Here is a 17068-nt window from a genome sequence, read left to right as displayed (position 1 = left end):
CCTGTCACAAGAGGAAGTATCAATGGAGACACATTGACAACAGGGGAGTAGGGAGGCATAACAGCAATGGATGAGGCAATGGCAGAGGTGAGAATAATGGAGAAATAGCAAACAGGAATAGAGATGCACTCACAGTGTGGGAGGCAGTATTGTCAGAAAAGGGGGCTCATGAGAAAGAGAGTGACATTGGGGCAGTAGGGGAAGACAGTTAGTAGACATGGATAGGGAAACAGTGGTGTTGCCAGGTCATGGCCTTTGCCTCCTGATCAGTGTAACATTGTACGTTTCTATGTACAGAGTGCCTTGAAAGTGATATCCAAATGCTGACTGATTGATGGCTTATTTATGGCATTTATCCACAGTCCCATGCTGAGGGTGATGCAGAGACATTTAACTCCAGTGGGAGCACTGGGAGGCATTCTGCAGAAAAGGTGGAGGGCCTGCATGGGGGCTGTGATTCTGGGTGGCTGCATAAGGAGGTCCTTGTTTCCGTATCCATGCAGCTGAATACGGGCTAGCTACAATTTACCCCTAAAAGATCTTATCGTAACCAGCAGTTAATAAACAGACATAATTATAGTGATTCCTCATAACTTGATCTTCAGTTTAGTCACTAAACCTTTTAATTGCATTCTGGGTTCATTTGAATGTATATTATTATGGCTGTATTAAAATTGGCAAATGTTTCTGATGACAAGATCCTGGTGTAAATGGGCATAGCTCCCGAATCTGGCCCTGTGAATTTGCATAGTATAGAATCAGGACACAATTTGGTTCTCTGTGTTCCTTGCATTTTTGTATTTGGACACAATGTAAATAATGTCCTTGAGAAGTAAAGTAGAAATTATGCACAGGAAAGAAACATTGTGTTGACAGAACATACATCCAATGGGAGATTTATGGCTTGACATTTGTGCTATGTTATACATTTGCTTTATAATATAGATTGATTGTATAAAAATATCTATATTTTCACATTTTGACAATGCAAAGAAGTCAGATTTTTAAATGTTACCTTGGTGCTTTGCCTGCAGATGCTTCCTAAAAAAAAAAAAAAAGTCAATGCATTATTTAAAACTTATGTCTGAAATTGTAACACTAATGCTATCAGATTTAAGGCCTTTGGAGAAGAGTCCAACATAGTTTACACACCACTGCACGTATTAATAGACCTGACTCACTTTTCTTTCAATGTCAACTGTAACATTAATCCTTGTTTTAAATCATAGTGTCTCAAATATCAGCTGCCACTAGTTGCAGAGTTCTCTTTCAGTTTATATCAGAGAGCCCAATGGAGTCTTTTGAAGAACCTAGTCAGTTTAGAAGGGATAACTTATTAGAAGTTTCTGCTTTAAATGATTCCCTTTCAGAAGATGAAGATATTAAAGATACCCTTAAGCCTCGTTTCTCCCCCCTTCCCCGAAGGCGGAATTCTGCTTCTTCAGAAGACTTGGAACCAGAAACCCCATCTACCATTGCAAGAAAAGTTTCGTTTGCTGATGCATTCGGCTTTGATCTTGTGTCTGTTAAAGAGTTTGATACTTGGGAAGTTCCAGCCACATCACAAAACGATGATTTAGAAGTTAAAGTTTTAACTGTGGAGGAATATTTTCTCTCTCCACTGTTTATATTACCTGCCTCACAAGAAGACCTTTTGCAACAAGTGCGTGTACAGAAAGTACTTCTAGAGTCAATTGAGTTCCTACCTGGGATAACATGTATGAAGGGCATTATTCGAGTTCTAAATGTATCTTTTGAAAAGTTGATATATGTGAGAATGTCACTAGATGACTGGCTAACTTACTATGACATCTTAGCAGACTATGTGCCTAATTCTTGTGATGGTGAAACTGACCAGTTCTTCTTTAAGATTTCATTGGTTCCTCCTTATCAGAGAAATGGAGCTAAAGTTGAGTTCTGTATACGTTACGAGACATCTGTTGGTACATTCTGGGCAAACAACGATGACAAAAATTACATACTACTCTGTCATAAGAAAGAAACTGTGCAGGAGGTGGATGATGTATCTCACGAAGAGGCTACTGACAAATACATCAAAGGTTGCTTAAAGACAACGCCAAGCAGGTGAGGTGACTTCTTACTGTTTAATAGTTTTCGAAGTCCTCAGATACAACAGTCACTATTTAAAAGTCAGCATTTTGTCAACAAGAATCACACAGTTGTATCTGACACCAGTTTTTCCATATTTGAGAAAAGAAAATAATTGGTAACTTTGTGGTATCTGCTGGTTAATGCTGACTTTTTAACTACAACCATTGTAATTAAGCTTTGCTTCCACTTGTTGCCCAGGATTAGTAAGACCATTCTGCTCAAGAACTGTTTTCAGTAAAGCACATACTTATTTAATACAATTGTGTTAAGCTGTGAGGTCAAATGTTATTATTACTAAATATGCCACGTTTCCTATTGGTTGGGGAGGTCAATGTGGGTTCTGCAGCTATATCAAGTAATAAAAATTAAGGGGTAAATACTGATTTTAATCTCTACAGCACATAACTCCAATTAACATCAGTGGGAATTTGGCTGCACACTGAGGTGTGCTTACAGTACCAAAAGTTTTAAATTCAGTTCTTTGCCATATCAAAACTCTTTTCAAAGCAAAAAATATCCCCAGATTTTTTATGATATATGTTACAATAGGTGTGTATTGTGAATTCATATGGGAAATTTCTAAATGTCATTACTAAAAACAAAAACCAGTAATGGTGGTTCAGGAAGCTAATAACTCAGGGAAGGGACTTGTTTCACTCAGAGAAACTGGAACAATCTTCTCTGTCATTGGTTTGGCTATGCCACAGGCAGCCTGTAGTGAGATCTGCTTCCCAGCAGTGATGGATGTTTCTGTGGGCACTGAAAAAAATCCTAAACAGGCGAGAGATACAAAGGAGACTAACAGTGACATAAAAAAAAAAATAGACAAACACAGGCACATTAAAAGAAGGCTTATCATGCAAATCTGTAGGTTTATTTTAAAACAATGTCTGCAGTAATTACCTACAGATACGTACTATAGTAACTAGAAAACAAAAAGTTAATGGTTAAATTATGACTTAAACCCACAAACTCAAGGAAATTCAGGAATAATCTGAACTTCTGGATTCCTATTTTCTATTTAACTCAACCTGTTATAAATAAAGCAGCACATATATGGGCCCTGCAAAATGGCAAAACTCCCATTTCATGATCACACCCATGGAGCCCAATCCTGCAGTTTTGCTCAGGCACCATCCCATGGGATGGGAATGTTACTTGACCGAGGATGGCAGGATCAGGACCATGTTTTGTCTACAGCTCTCTCTGCAATATCAAGGCACAACAGGTGAATTAATGATGAATTTTCAGCCTTAATTTTCTATGTAACTTCTCAGTCGGACAATGCTATTTTACATTTGTGGTTTTAAATGCATATGGCCTATACTTGCCCGTCCGAGCAAAAGTGAAGGGCAGGATACCCGTACTCCAACTGCAACAGAAGCTGAAGGTGCAGGGAGAAAGAAGTCAGTTGAGGGCCCTAACCCTGAAGATTGCTGCAAGACTTGAAGGGCAATACCTCTTCTATCTCTGTTACCCAAATGCTGTGATCAGCATAGATTCATAGATATTTAGGTCAGAAGGGACCATTATGACCATCTAGTCTGACCTCCTGCACAACGCAGGCCACAGAATTTCACCCACCACTCCTACAAAAAAAAACCTCACACCTATATCTGTGCTATTGAAGTCCTCAAATTGTAGTTTAAAGACCTCAAGGAGCAGAGAATCCTCCAGCAAGTGACCCGTGCCCCATGCTACAGAGGAAGGCGAAAAACCTCCAGGGCCTCTTCCAATCTGCCCTGGAGGAAAATTCCTTCCCGACCCCAAATATGGCGATCAGCTAAACCCTGAGCATATGGGCAAGATCTACCATTTCCAGTTGTTCTCAATAACTGAATGGAAGAGCATGCAATGGGGCTTAATAGTGCTGCAGGCATTAATTCTCTGAGTTCTCCTATGGCTTGTCTAGAATGAGGGTGTGGGAAAGAAGCATGCCACTCTATGGATTTTTCCTGCCATCCCTGTATATGCTAACTTCTGACATGGGGTCAGACAGAAGAATGAAAAATAAGAAAGGGGGTGGCATCCCATTTAGCCACCTTCCCCTCCAAAATGCCCCATGTGACTTTCATTGTGGATTTGTTCCCTCCCATACTATGCAACAGGGAACCACAGGGGATGTATGTTTTTGTAGTAGAATAAATAAAAGTCCTGATGCGTCAGTGACATGAAGGTCCCTTTGCATGACATCAGCAAATTGCACTGACATCCACTTTAAATACCCTTTACACTGTCAGAGCAGCATAAAGGGGCCTTAGTGTAAATAAAAGCACTCTCAAAGTATCTATAGAATCTATCTTAAAAATTCTCTATGGTCCCTGAGAGACTATGTGGGCCTGAATCTGTCACATAAGTGTGAGTCCATGGACTTCAGGAGAATTACAATTTTCACTGGTGCAAGATCAGATTCAGGCTCTCTGGCTCCAAAAGGACTATTACTTGCAGTACATGCAGTACGTCCATAGCTAAGGGTTATTGCTACCCAGTCATCCAAACTGGGAGTTTTAAATGTTGAATCTCATCTAATGTGATTAGAGCGTTTTTTCTATCAGACAGACACTTAGGCCAAATCAATAAGAACATCTGGTCAACATATTTAAAAATCAGGGCACTTACTCAGGTACCTACATATGGACTTAGACGCCTAATGTTAGGGACAAATTTTAAAAGTCTTTAAATCTCTTCTCAAAACATGGATAATTTGCCTGATGGCTCATGCATCTTTCAGATACATAAGTATTTAAGAACTTTTTAAGAAAGGGATTTTTAACCAGATAGGTTTATCAGCTGTGGGCCAAACCCTGCTTGCCTAATGCAGTGACTTCAGTGTGGCCTACTTAGGAGAATAAAAAGAAAAAGATAACATGCACTGTCAGAAATAAATTACTGAGGATACACAACAGTGGCCATCTTGTCAAACGAGGATACACTTTATGGCCCATCTTGTCACGAGTCAGACTATTTGTCTGAGTCAGGGCAGGGATGGGCCCTACAACATCATTATTTTTAAGAAACTGAACCTCTCAACATGGGCTCACATACCAAATTTCATAATGAAAAGTGCACCTCTTGACTTATAAAAATTGAAAAGCACCTGAGTGTGATTATCAGAAACACACAAGTGCTTTTGAAAATCCTGGCACAATACTATCCCCCCACTCTCACCCCCCGCCAACTTTTGTACGTAAACATGGCTAAACAGATCTGTTCTAAACTTTTTGCCTTCCTCTATGTCCTTCCATGCTGAGATTCAATCCAACATGAATTTTAATATCTGATTTATAACACCTTTCAAAAACTGTATCGGAATTGACAGTATAATATGTAGAAAAATGTCTTGCTATAATAGGATGCTTTTGCAAGCCTCAAAAATCATTTATATTCAATGGAGTTTTGAATAGTTCAAAAACTCATTCAAAAGAATTTTTATAATGCACACTATTTGCTTTTTATTTGTTGGCCTGTTTGAGATTGTGCATTTGCCTTACAAAGTCCCATAAGTATACAAAGTCACGGAGGGGGGGAAAGAATATTAGACTCAAACTAATTACATTCTAGAATTTAATAATTTGAAGGTCAGCATTTAGAAAAGAGAATAGTTGGAAAATGCATATGATTTGAATCACATGAATCCTAACAGTTTAACAAATATAGCATTGTATAAGCAATAGTTGAAGTATCTTAACTCCATTTTTCTTAAATAGAAGTTGATTTCCTACTAGTTCCATTAGCCTGTACCTAAGAAAAATGTCTGTAATACATAGTAGTAGCAAGTATCTGATGAGCTGTGGAAACACTTTCAGTAAGGCACAATTTGTATTATATTTCAACAAGGCACAGACAATGAATCTGAACTATGGCCCTTGGTCCTAGAGTTTCGTACATGATTGTGTCATGGATTAATGCCAATACTGTCTTTAGTCCTTATTTGCCTGAAGTCATTGGAACAATGGTAGCAAGCATATGAGAGATGTGGCTGATTTGGCATCAATATTACGCCAAGAAACAGATATGGAAAAGTTGGAGTATATTGAAGCATGAGTGCAGTGTAATTCATGTGTGCACATTTGGCTCCCTACCCTCTTTGAAATGGATCGTGGATACTGTCATTTTTATCATAACTGCTAGAGATATGACCCACTTGCTTCTCTCTCTCTCTCTCTTTGCCCAAAATGGTACTTCCTAAATTGATGGTGCAGTTCAATAAGCTGATTGCTTGGTCTTGTGCTTTCTTTCCTAGAAGTAGATTCTTAATTGTTTTACTGTAGCATTCTTCGAGGGTTAATACATCAATTGACTTTTCTCTGTGGACTGTCTGAAGTCATGCTAGTTTTAAACAGAAACAAAAATAAGGACAAAGTCTAGGGTGAAGGCTATGTTATATGTAGTGAATAGGTGAAAGCTGAAAGGGTCAGATTTTCTGGTCCATTTTGGCCATTTTGAGTTGCATAAGTGCAGAGTGGCCTTAAAGCTGCTGGAAAAAGCTGGTGGAGATTCTTCCTGCACAACTGCCTGCTCGTGGGCAGCTAGCATAAGCTGCTCTGCTGGCTTCTGCTCTAGCTGCTCCCCACTCCTGGCAGAAGTGAGAGAAGAAGGCATATTAGGGACATAGCATGGTAGAGCTCCCTGGTGCCCAATCGTCTGCTGGAATAAGGTCCCTGAGGGCCAATGCTGTTTCTTCGCAGCTCTAGCCTGTGCCAGGGTCAGACGGTCCTGAATCAATGAGCTGCAACCAATTCCTTGTGTCTTTGCCTGCCCATCTGAGTGCGGCTGGGATGGAGTGGAGAATCAAGGCTGGAAGAACCTGAGAACTACTCTAGAGCATGTTTGCAAACAGCATACCGGATTCTCTACCTCCAGGAGTGTCTGTACAACGACAAAATGGCATATATAAAAGAAGGGGTTTAAATTATGTTTCCTTTTTAATCTTTGCTTTTGTTTATTGTACATCAGATTCAGAAAGAGGGAAAAAGTGAGTGAAAAAGGTATTAAAACACAAGCTTCCTGCTTTGTGGACGGCTGTTTAATCTCAAGGTTGTTATGGAGAATCTTAAATCGTAAGTGTACACCTTGATCAACATATAGACATGGGGATTAGACTAAAGCTTATTACTATTATTAGGAAATGACTATATTCACATTTCTTACCATGAGAGCAGCTGTTCCCTACTGCTGTTAGAGAGGCTGTCCATTCACAAGGAGCCTTGGGTGAAAGTAAGTCTAGGGACTTACCGGTACAGGGCTGGGCTGGGGCCGGCTCTGGCCCCCGGAAAGGGTGGGGCCTCTGGTGGAAGGGGCGGGGCTGGGGGAGGACCAGCAAGTGCCTCCTTCCCCCTTCCCGGGGCAACAGCGGCAGCCGGGGGCTCTGGCAGCGGTTTAAAAGGAAAAGGGGCAGTAGCGGCGGTCGGAGCCCTGGGCCCTTTAAATCGTCCCCGGAGCCCCGCTGCCCCTTCCCCAGGGCCCCAGGATCCCAGGGCTCTGGGGACGGGGCTCCAGCCACCACTACTGTGCTGGACCTTTAAATCATCCCCGGAGCCTCCCGGAGCCCTGGGGAAGTGGCAGCGGGGCTCCAGGGATGATTTAAAGGGCCCAGGGCTCGCCCGTCGCTACTGCCCTGGGCCCTTTAAATCGCCTCTCCAGCCCTGCTGCTGCTACCTCAGGGCTCCGGCAGCGGGGCTCTGGCAGCAATTTAAAGGGATGGGGGCTCCAGCCGCTGCTGGGAGCCGCAGGCCCTTTAAATTGCCACCTGGGGAAGCTGATCCACCCTGGTACGGCGCACTGGCTTTTGCTGGTACGCCGTACTGTGGTGAACCGGCTTACTTTCACCTCTGCAAGGAACCAGCTGAAAGAGCATCATTACTGCTGTTGTCAAGCCAGCCCTGTTATTCCCAGCTTGCTCTCTATATTCTTCCTACCACTCCAGGTCAAAATCTGTGGAGGGCAGTTCTCACAGCTAGAGTGGTCCTGCCTCCAGTGAGAGTGATGATAACATGCTTACGGAGTCCAGTCTCGCCCCCATTAAACTCAGTGATAGAGCCTGTGGTTCCATCACGCCCTGGCTGTGGAATTCACTCCTTGCCACACAATTGTGCTCATAAATCCAAGGTTTCATTTTTTACAAAATGCTGTTTCTAGCTCTCATGGTTTTGAAGCAAACCTTGAAAATATGAAACAAAACACTGCAAAACACTGCAGTGCTGCCTTCCTGAGTCTGCAAGCAGCATGAAACACTATATCTGAGAGCTGTTCATTTTAGCTAATATGCCTAACTCCACTGTCCCAAATATGTTCCTAAGCCTTCTCAAGTACCAAAATGACCAATGTCCTGCTACCTACCTGCCAAAACTTGCAGCTTCCACCCCCATGGGTGCCAGGTTTGTATAATTTTTGGTGGTGCCCAGAATGGGTCCAAGCAGAGCCGTCCTGTTCATAGGATGGACCGAGGCAAATGCCCCAGGCCCCACGTTTTGGGGGGCCTCATGCTTCAGGGGAATGCTGGGTCCAGGGTGGCCTGGGTGGTTAGCGGGGGGGCCTGGTGCTGGCAGCAGTGAGTGACCTGGCCCCAGCCCACCCCACTCTACTCCGCCCCGCCCTGCTGGCTCCCGGCGTCACTCAGGGGAGGGGGCGGAAGCCAGAAAGAGGCGGGGCAGGGACAAGGTCTTGGGGGAAGGGGTGGAATGGGGGCAGTGAGAGGGCGGAGCGGGGGTAGGCTGGGGCTGGGCCACTTGCTGCTGCCAGTGCCAGGCCTCCCACTAACCCCCTAGGCTGCCCTGGACCCAGAGCCATCCTGTCCATAGGATGGACTGGAGCAACTGCCCAGCGCCCCACGCTTTGGGGAGCCCCGTGCTTCACGAGGACGTGGGGTCCAGGGTGGCTGGGGGCATTAGCAGGGGGCCTGGCGCTGGCAGCAGCAAGCGAGCCAGTCCCAGCCTGCCCCTGCTCTGCCCCCTCCCTGCCCCCATTCCACCCCTTCCCCCAAGACCCCACCCCCGCCCTGCCTCTTTCTGGATTCTGCCCCCTCCCCTGAGTAATGCTGGGAGCCGGCGAGGCGGAGTACAGTGGGGTGGGCTGGGGTCGGGTCACTCGCTGCTGCCGGCGCCAGGCCCCCTGCTAACTCCCCAGGCATCCCCCTGAAGTGCGGCGCCCCCCAAAGCGCGGTAAGCCCAAACATTGGTAGAGCTGGGCCCAAGTTCCTAAATATTGGTGGAGCACAGGCACCACGGACCCATATCACTCGCTGCTTGTGTCCATCCCAACAACTTTTCTTTTGAAATTAGGCATTGTCATTACAAAAATTTGCAGCATATTCAAAACTGAAGTCAGGGGACAGAAAAATAAATGTAATGAACCAACAAAATAAACAACATACAACCAACGGCTACAGTACTGACTGCTATTCATTTTCATATAGAATTTGAAAACCTATTTTTGGTCTCCTTCTGTAATGACAACACCATCTCCATCAGGTAGACTTTCTTTTTAAGTTTGGGTAATTGGTACTGTAAAGTATGAGAAATATTGGTCATGGCGAAGCTTGCTTGTATGAAACTTGATTTTAAAGGTTTGACTATCTTTTCTCAGCCATACTGATTATATTACTTAAATGGCCAAATCACCTAACTTAGATCTTTGTCCATTATTCATTTTTAATTTTACATTTAGGCATGCTAAACTGTTTAAGTGCGTGAGACGCTTCTGCAGCCACTATAGTTTCATTGGCTTCTTTAGGTGATATCACTACTTTGACATTTATAATAACTATGGGCCTGATCCTGCAACATGCACGAGTAACTTTATGCATCTGGGTAGTCCCTTTGAACTTCATGGGACTTCTCATGTGTGTAAGTGTTTGCAGAACTAGAGCCTGTTTCTGCAATCGTTCATGCCATTGCTTAAGGATTTTAGGACAAATGGAAATATACTGCTGAAATGAACAGTTGTACTCCATTGTTCAGCGTCTCTATTGTCTGTCAAAGTCCGTTTGCCTGCTGAACTAACACGATAATGAACATTTCAATATTGTCTTCGACCCACCATTCTTGTACAGTTCATAAATGCTCTTTAAATACAGTCTCAAAAAACTGGAAAGTTTCATTATTTCAAATCCAGCCTAGTTCAGTACTGATCAAAAATTATTAGTAACCTGATGGCTGTTTAGTGAACTGTTTGATGGTGTCAGTCCAGTTGTCAGCTGGGAAGTGTCCACATCACAAGTAATATTTTTCTGTATCTATGAGTAAACATTGGAAGTGTCTAAAATTTGTTTACATGAAACACAGCCTGGCAGCATGAGAGACAGATTTAATTAGCGGGTTTGTTATTAGAGTCACTCTAGCTGTTTATTCTGATGAAGAATTTTAAGTCATGAGCCAGCCACAGCCTTCTGGCTCTGAAGCTGAAGACAATAGATTTCAATTGCTTTGAAATAATTACTGAAGGCTAACCACATATAATTTTTAAACATAAAACTTGGACTCCCCTGCCAGATAGAAGTAGGGAAAAAGAAGTAAAATAGGCACTTTAACGGCTAAATGCGGCCTATGTTCTGGGATGAGGGAAGGGGAAAGACAGCTACAAAAGTGAAAACAAGCAGCCATGTCTGTATTAGGAGTGGCTATCTAGTTCATAATCCTTCACTGGCACACAAGAAAATGCTGGATGATGTGGCTGGCTAACATGTCAATGCCCAATAAGGGCCTGGTTTTCTAGATACCTCTAGCTGGTGTGTGGCCTCAGCTGCAAGAACCAGCTGACTTTGTGACTAGAGCAGGGCAAGAAACAGTTTTCCTGTCCTGAAAAGTTCTTTCCTCTTTTGAATTGGGGTAACAAAGCAAAATCTCAAAAATGTTAGTGAACCAACAACCTTCCCCCTGCCCAATAAAAAAATTAGGGGCAAGTCAACATTTTGTTTTGATTTCGATCATATATGTGTGTGTGTGTGTGTGTGTGTTATGTATTTGGTAAATTGCAAAATGAATACTCATCATGAACCAAAACAAAATAAAAAACCCAACACTGTTTTTTCCATTTTGAAAATGTCATAATGGGATGTTTTGACAATTCTGAATCTTTTCTTTCCAAAATTTCTTTGAGATGAGAAGTTTGTTGAAACTGGCACTTTCCCATAAAGAGTTTCAGTTTTGACAAATCACCATTTTGCAATGGGGAAAAAAAGAAAAGCTTTTTCTTGAAAACCTCCAACTCTAATGACCAATTATTTGTCCCTGGTCCCTGCTGACAACAACAGCAAAGAGTACTGTACCAGACTGCTGCATGCAATGCTGCCCTGCAACACTAGGACTTCTTGTGGATTAGACACAAGAGTTAGAACCTCCGCTCCCCTTTGCTATGCAGGCTGTTGGGTGCATAGGCAGATATTTGGACTTAAAATATCAAAGTTTACAATGGTTGTCCTTGTGGCAGAGTTCCTGAAGATGAGTGTATTAAACTCTGCTGTTTTTATTTTCTGTTAGCATAAGAGAACAATTGGCACACATCTCCTTGGTCTCCTCACTTTTTTAATAGATATCTCATACTTGCCTTCTCTTTTTAATTCTAGTGATGCAAAAAAGAGATAAAAATCACTCCTTGGTATTGATCATATCTTGGTATTTTATGCACATTCAGAGCTCTATTCAACCCATGCCTGCTTTCAAGTTTCTACTGCATGCAAGCTTTCTAAGCTTCCCATGCGCCAAAGTCAGGGAACTATCCTCAGGTAGTCCCCATTCACAAGCAGCAGAGTAGGGCTTTATATGGTCACCCATTCTGACCCCTTCACAAGGACACTATCTGTCTCTCTGTCTCACCTGACTGCCATATATCTATCTATGGTTTCTCTATGGCACCTGTCGCCATCTTACAGAAGTGCCTTGGTATGCTGCAGAGATAAGGTGGGTGAGGTAATATCTTTTATTGGACCAACTTCTGTTGGTGACAGAGAAACAAGCTTTCGAGCCACACACAGAGCTCTGGAAATGACTGGAAAAAGCAAAAAACTTTCTCAATACCTCTCCTGATATGGTAGCAGAGGGTTGTTTTTTTTCTAGTTAACAATGCAGGGAATGCTTTAAAGGAGGTCACGTAGCCTGAAACCTTCTCCCTGTTTGACTTCTCCAAAATAGATTTAACATGATAGAGGTAAAGGAGCCTGATGAGGATAAGAGGATGAAAACCCCACAATGGCATTCAGGAGGGACAAGAGAATGGGACCCTCACACCTCTCCCCAATCCCTTGCCACAACAGCAATTTGAGGTTGGGCCGTACTCCCTCCTTGTCCAATGGGAATCAGAGGTTCAGTGATCTGGAAAAGAGACCCCCCTTTCACTCTCATACCCAGCTTAAAAAACTAATAACCACTGACTCATCCTTCTCCCTCTTTGCAGCTATACAAGGGGAGAGCACACAGCTTCAGCAGGGTGGACTGGGGTTGGACACACAGGTAACAAGAAGTAGTATTGCTAATTTACAAGGGTTCCTTAACAGACCCCACCCCCTTCAGCTTTGTTATGCCTGTCTTTTTTTAGTATTCCCCTTGCCCACCATGCAGACCTTGTCTCTGCAGAAGTTAGCCCATGCTATGAGTGACTGAAGCTGGTTTCTGAGAGTTCTGTGTACCAAAGGGCAATGTAACATGTCTTCAGGATTAGGTTCTTTATATTATTCTTGTGCAACTATCTCCATAATGCTCCATATCTTAATGCTCTATGACTGTGCTACAGTGATATCTGATAAGATACACAGCGATCATATATATGGCTACTCTAGCTTCATTCAAGATATGAGCAATACACTGTCTACGTCTTTTCAAAAGCATCACAACTCTAAGATGAGCCATAAAAATTAGAGATGGACCATGCTAAGGTTAAAAATTTAGGTCTGAGCCCAGTTCCAGGCTAGGATTCAGGTTTGGATTTGATGGTACCAAAGTCTCCAACTTAGAAAGCTGCTGGACTTCATAGATATACATTATAGATTCCACAGGATTGCCACTTAAATTCAAGCTCTTTTATAATGAGCTAGAAAATAAATCCTTATTTCTAGGGCCTATGTTTGCTTTGGGGCTATAATTATTTGTATCCCCAGACCTGGCCAGGCACTTTGTTCTGTGCCATCTATCTTCCCATTTCAATCATAAACTAAGACTTAAAAAAAGAAGAAAATATTAGCAATTGCAAGCAATAATCCCCCAGGAAGCACTATTCCAAATAATCTTAATCAAAAATAGGTTTATTACAAACATTGCCTGAACCCTATTGGATATTATCTATTTAGCAAAAACATTCAATTCCCTCGCAGCTGCTCCCTGGATCAATTGGCTCTCATAATATTATTCATCCTTATTGTATATTCCTCTTACATACACTATCTCCACCTAGTCATTTGCTTCCAGACTTTCTTTCTAATCTCTCCATGTTTGAAACCACAAATAATATTGTTGCCCTTTTATGGACCTTTTATGGACCTTTTTCACCTCCTAGTTAGAGATGAGGCAACCAAAAGTGGGAAACATATTCAAAGTGGTTTATATAACCTTATAATTTACTCACTCTATGTGTAGAAACAGTCAGATGTAGATTCCCTATGGCTGTGTATCTTGTTTGATTGATTAATTTTTGTGCAGATATAATGCCTGTGGTGTCCCTAACCTCTGTTTGTCAGAGGCTGGAGATGGATGGCAGGAGAGAGATTGCTTGATCATTACCTGTTCGGTTCACTCCCTCTGGGGCACCTGGCATTGGCCACTGTCGGTAGACAGGATAGTGAGCTGGATGGACCTTTGGTCTGACCCAGTATGGCCATTCTTATGTTCTTATGTTAAACCAAATTGACTGTCCTGGGTACTGAAGTCCTCTATTCACAGAACTGGAAGCAATGCAAGCTTCCTCTCACTGTCTTACTAGTATATCTCCACCCTGACTTAGTCCTTTGATGATGAGAGAGTCATTCAGTCTCCATACCCATTCAATCCTTGGCCTCTATGCTATGACTGTCAACAAAGAAGCTAATTAGTGGTAGTTGTGTTGTTTGTTTGGTGATATCTGCCCACTAAGAATTAGACTGAGGCCCGTCTGAGACGATTGGCAGTAGAAGGTTATGTAATAATGTTATGCTTATAAGAAGCACACGGGATCTTTTTCAGGGGAAAAGGCAATACACCGCATTTATTGGAAATACAACAATTAGCATATGCAGTCAATCACACACACACACACACACACACGCAGGGATGGCAGGTTTTTAGAAATTTTGGTGGTGCTCAGAACCTGCCCCCCGCCCCTCAAATCCACCCCCCCCCACCTGCCTAAGGCTCTGGGAGGGAGTATGGGTGGGGGGAGGAGGTCTGGTGTGCAGGCCCTGGGCTGGGGCAGGGGATTGGGGTGCAGGACAGGTGAGAGGTTGGGCTCTGGGAGGCAGTTTGGGTGGGGGAGGGAGTCTGGGGTGCGGGCTCTGGGATGGAGTTTGGGTGCTGGGTGCAGGCTCTGGGGGTGCAGGAGGGGGAGGGATGGAGGGTGGGGGAGGGAGTCTGGGGTACAGCTCTGGGACAGAATTTGGGTGCTGGCTCTGGGCTGGGGGTGGGGGTGCAGGCTCTGGGAGGGAGTTTGGGGGCAGGAGAGGGTGTGTGGGAAGGGGGTGGGGGTGCAGGCTCTGGGATGGAGTTTGGATGTTGTGTGCAGGCTCCAGGCTAGGACAGGGGGTGGGTGTGCAGGAGCGGGTGAGGGGTGCAGGCTCTGGGAGGGAGTTTGGGGGCAGGAGGGGATATGTGGGAAGTGGGTGGGGATGCAAGCTCTGGGATGGGGTGGGGGTGCAGGCTCTGGGAGGGAGTTTGGGGCCAGAGGATGGCGGAGGGAGGAAGTGCAGGCTCTGGGAGGGAGTTTGGGGGCCAAAGGGGGGGTGCAGGCTCTGGGAGGGGTTGGGGTTGATGTTATAGTTACCAGTCGATGTTACAGTTACCAGTTGAGAGTCTGGATCAATCTAGTGGCCAGCTAGGTTGATCATGGGTAGAGAGGAGCCAGGCTCTGTCAGTCGCGACACAAAGCTTCTGGGGAGGTCTTGGCAGGATGAACCCAAAGTTTCATGGTAAAGCATCCTGTTTATTATATAGTGATTTTCCTTCATTGGGACCAATGAGTTTTGCACTGTCATGCTGTAATCAATTGTCATTTGATGAGTGCTTGTTTTCTTAAATTGTTCTTCTCATCCTTTATCTTGTTCTTTCATCAGTCTCTCAGGGAGTTATCCCATGCTTATTTTGATCACAGCTATCTTGTCCCTATTGATGGGTGCCTGCCACATCTTTTAGAGTCGTCAATCTGCCCTCCTCTGACATCTCAATAGGGGTGAGTTGCAATCTCCTGGTGCCTTTATGTCCATCCTCGATTCCTCCCTAGAACATCTGGTCCGGTGATGGCCTTCACACTTATCTTCTAACACACACATTCCTCATTCACACACAAAACAAAATTGATTTACACAAAGCATTTGAACAGGAACTGCAAATTGCAATGCAGGAGAAAACAATCATTGCATTCTTTTACTTACTTCAAAATGCTAAACCTACAACAAAGTGGTGACCCTAAAGGTCTGTTACTGTTGCCTTGAAATCAGCTTCAGACACAAGATTCTGGCTAATGCATCTTTACCAGTGGGACATTAGGACACTTTCAGAAAGGGTGGCTGGCAGAATATGGTCAAATCATATCATACATCAATACATTTAATACATGCTACATTATTATTCTTTATCCTTCATTCTAAATTGTACAAAATACATAAAACATAAACTCCTAGTACTACAATAAGTCTCTGGAAAAGCAATTTTGTATAGATTTGCAATAAGGTATCAAATTTTACATATGACTTCAGTGTCATAGAATCTCCACTAATGGCACAAAATTTTTACCTTTTAACAAAGCTAAAACCATGATGCTGTACATTGAGCAGGTGGGTTCACGAAACTTTCTACTATAATTTCTAGATCTTTTCTTGAGAAGTAAGAACTAATGCAGAACCTATCAATATACAAATATGCCTTACCTTGTTCTTGTCTATATTGAAGGTAATCTGCTGTTGTGTTTCCCAATTCTCCGTTTTTCTAGGAGTCATACGAAAAAGAATATTACAAGTATATAAACACCAGCCAAAGATATTTACCTGGAATACATTTAATAGCATCTTAAAAGGTACAAACACAGAAAACATGAACTTTGCTTCCTAGCAACAGTGCTCATGTAGAAAGAAAAAGTCTATACTGATACTGAAAGAAAGGTAATGTATCCATTTCCACTAGAAAAAGTGTAAAAAAAAAATTGTTTTCTGACCATAGAGGAGAACTTAAAGATATATATTATCACAGGAGCCATACATTTCTGCTTAGAATTCTTCTTTAATCTGAATTGTAACCTACATAAGACTGAAAAGAAGGGAAGTGACAATGAAACCGCAAATGATGGCTAATCCACGGTTTAATTTCAAGTTACATGTTAAAGATTTGCATGACCCCAGGCTGCTGCTTTGGCCTTACCGCTGATAGTTACATGAGTCTCCTTGGCCACTCAACAGGATTAGGAAACCCCGGTGTCAACTCCAATGGATGAACTTTTCATCCCTCAACAGGCAATGAGATCCCTTTCTTCCCCAACACTCCCCAATTTCTCCACAACCAGCTTCTGACTCATTTGTGGCTCTTCTGGTTGAAATGCATGACTAATAACTGTTTCTCTTAATAGTTTGCAGCAATCTGAGCATGATTTGGGACACTTCCCTGAAAAAGGGCATGAGTTCATAAAAATTCCCTCTGCCTGTGTCCAAGAGTCACTTTCATGTTTTGTTCCTTCTAACGGAGTTGTTGCTCTAGAACTCATATATGCTGTAGTGCTGACTGCCTTCTTACCTCTACCTTTTCCCTGTTGTACATCTCTCTCTTTCCCCTGCACACCTTCTAGTCTTGTT

At 43.0% G+C, this 17068-nt stretch overlaps 1 protein-coding gene across 1 annotated transcript in view; it reads left to right on the top strand.

Moving 5' to 3' along the window:
• The first annotated feature begins 1291 nt into the window (after positions 1-1291).
• The window catches only part of PPP1R3A (protein phosphatase 1 regulatory subunit 3A), a 37506-nt gene continuing 21729 nt past the window's right edge, over positions 1292-17068 (top strand). The window contains exon 1 of the mRNA XM_077841449.1: positions 1292-2085. Within this exon, the coding sequence (XP_077697575.1) occupies positions 1292-2085 (794 nt within the window). The remainder of the gene's footprint in view (positions 2086-17068) is intronic.

This window comes from Eretmochelys imbricata, chromosome 1 (genome assembly GCF_965152235.1).
Source record: "Eretmochelys imbricata isolate rEreImb1 chromosome 1, rEreImb1.hap1, whole genome shotgun sequence".
Classification (NCBI taxonomy): domain Eukaryota; kingdom Metazoa; phylum Chordata; order Testudines; family Cheloniidae; genus Eretmochelys; species Eretmochelys imbricata.
This window is presented reverse-complemented; position numbering and strand designations above follow the sequence as displayed.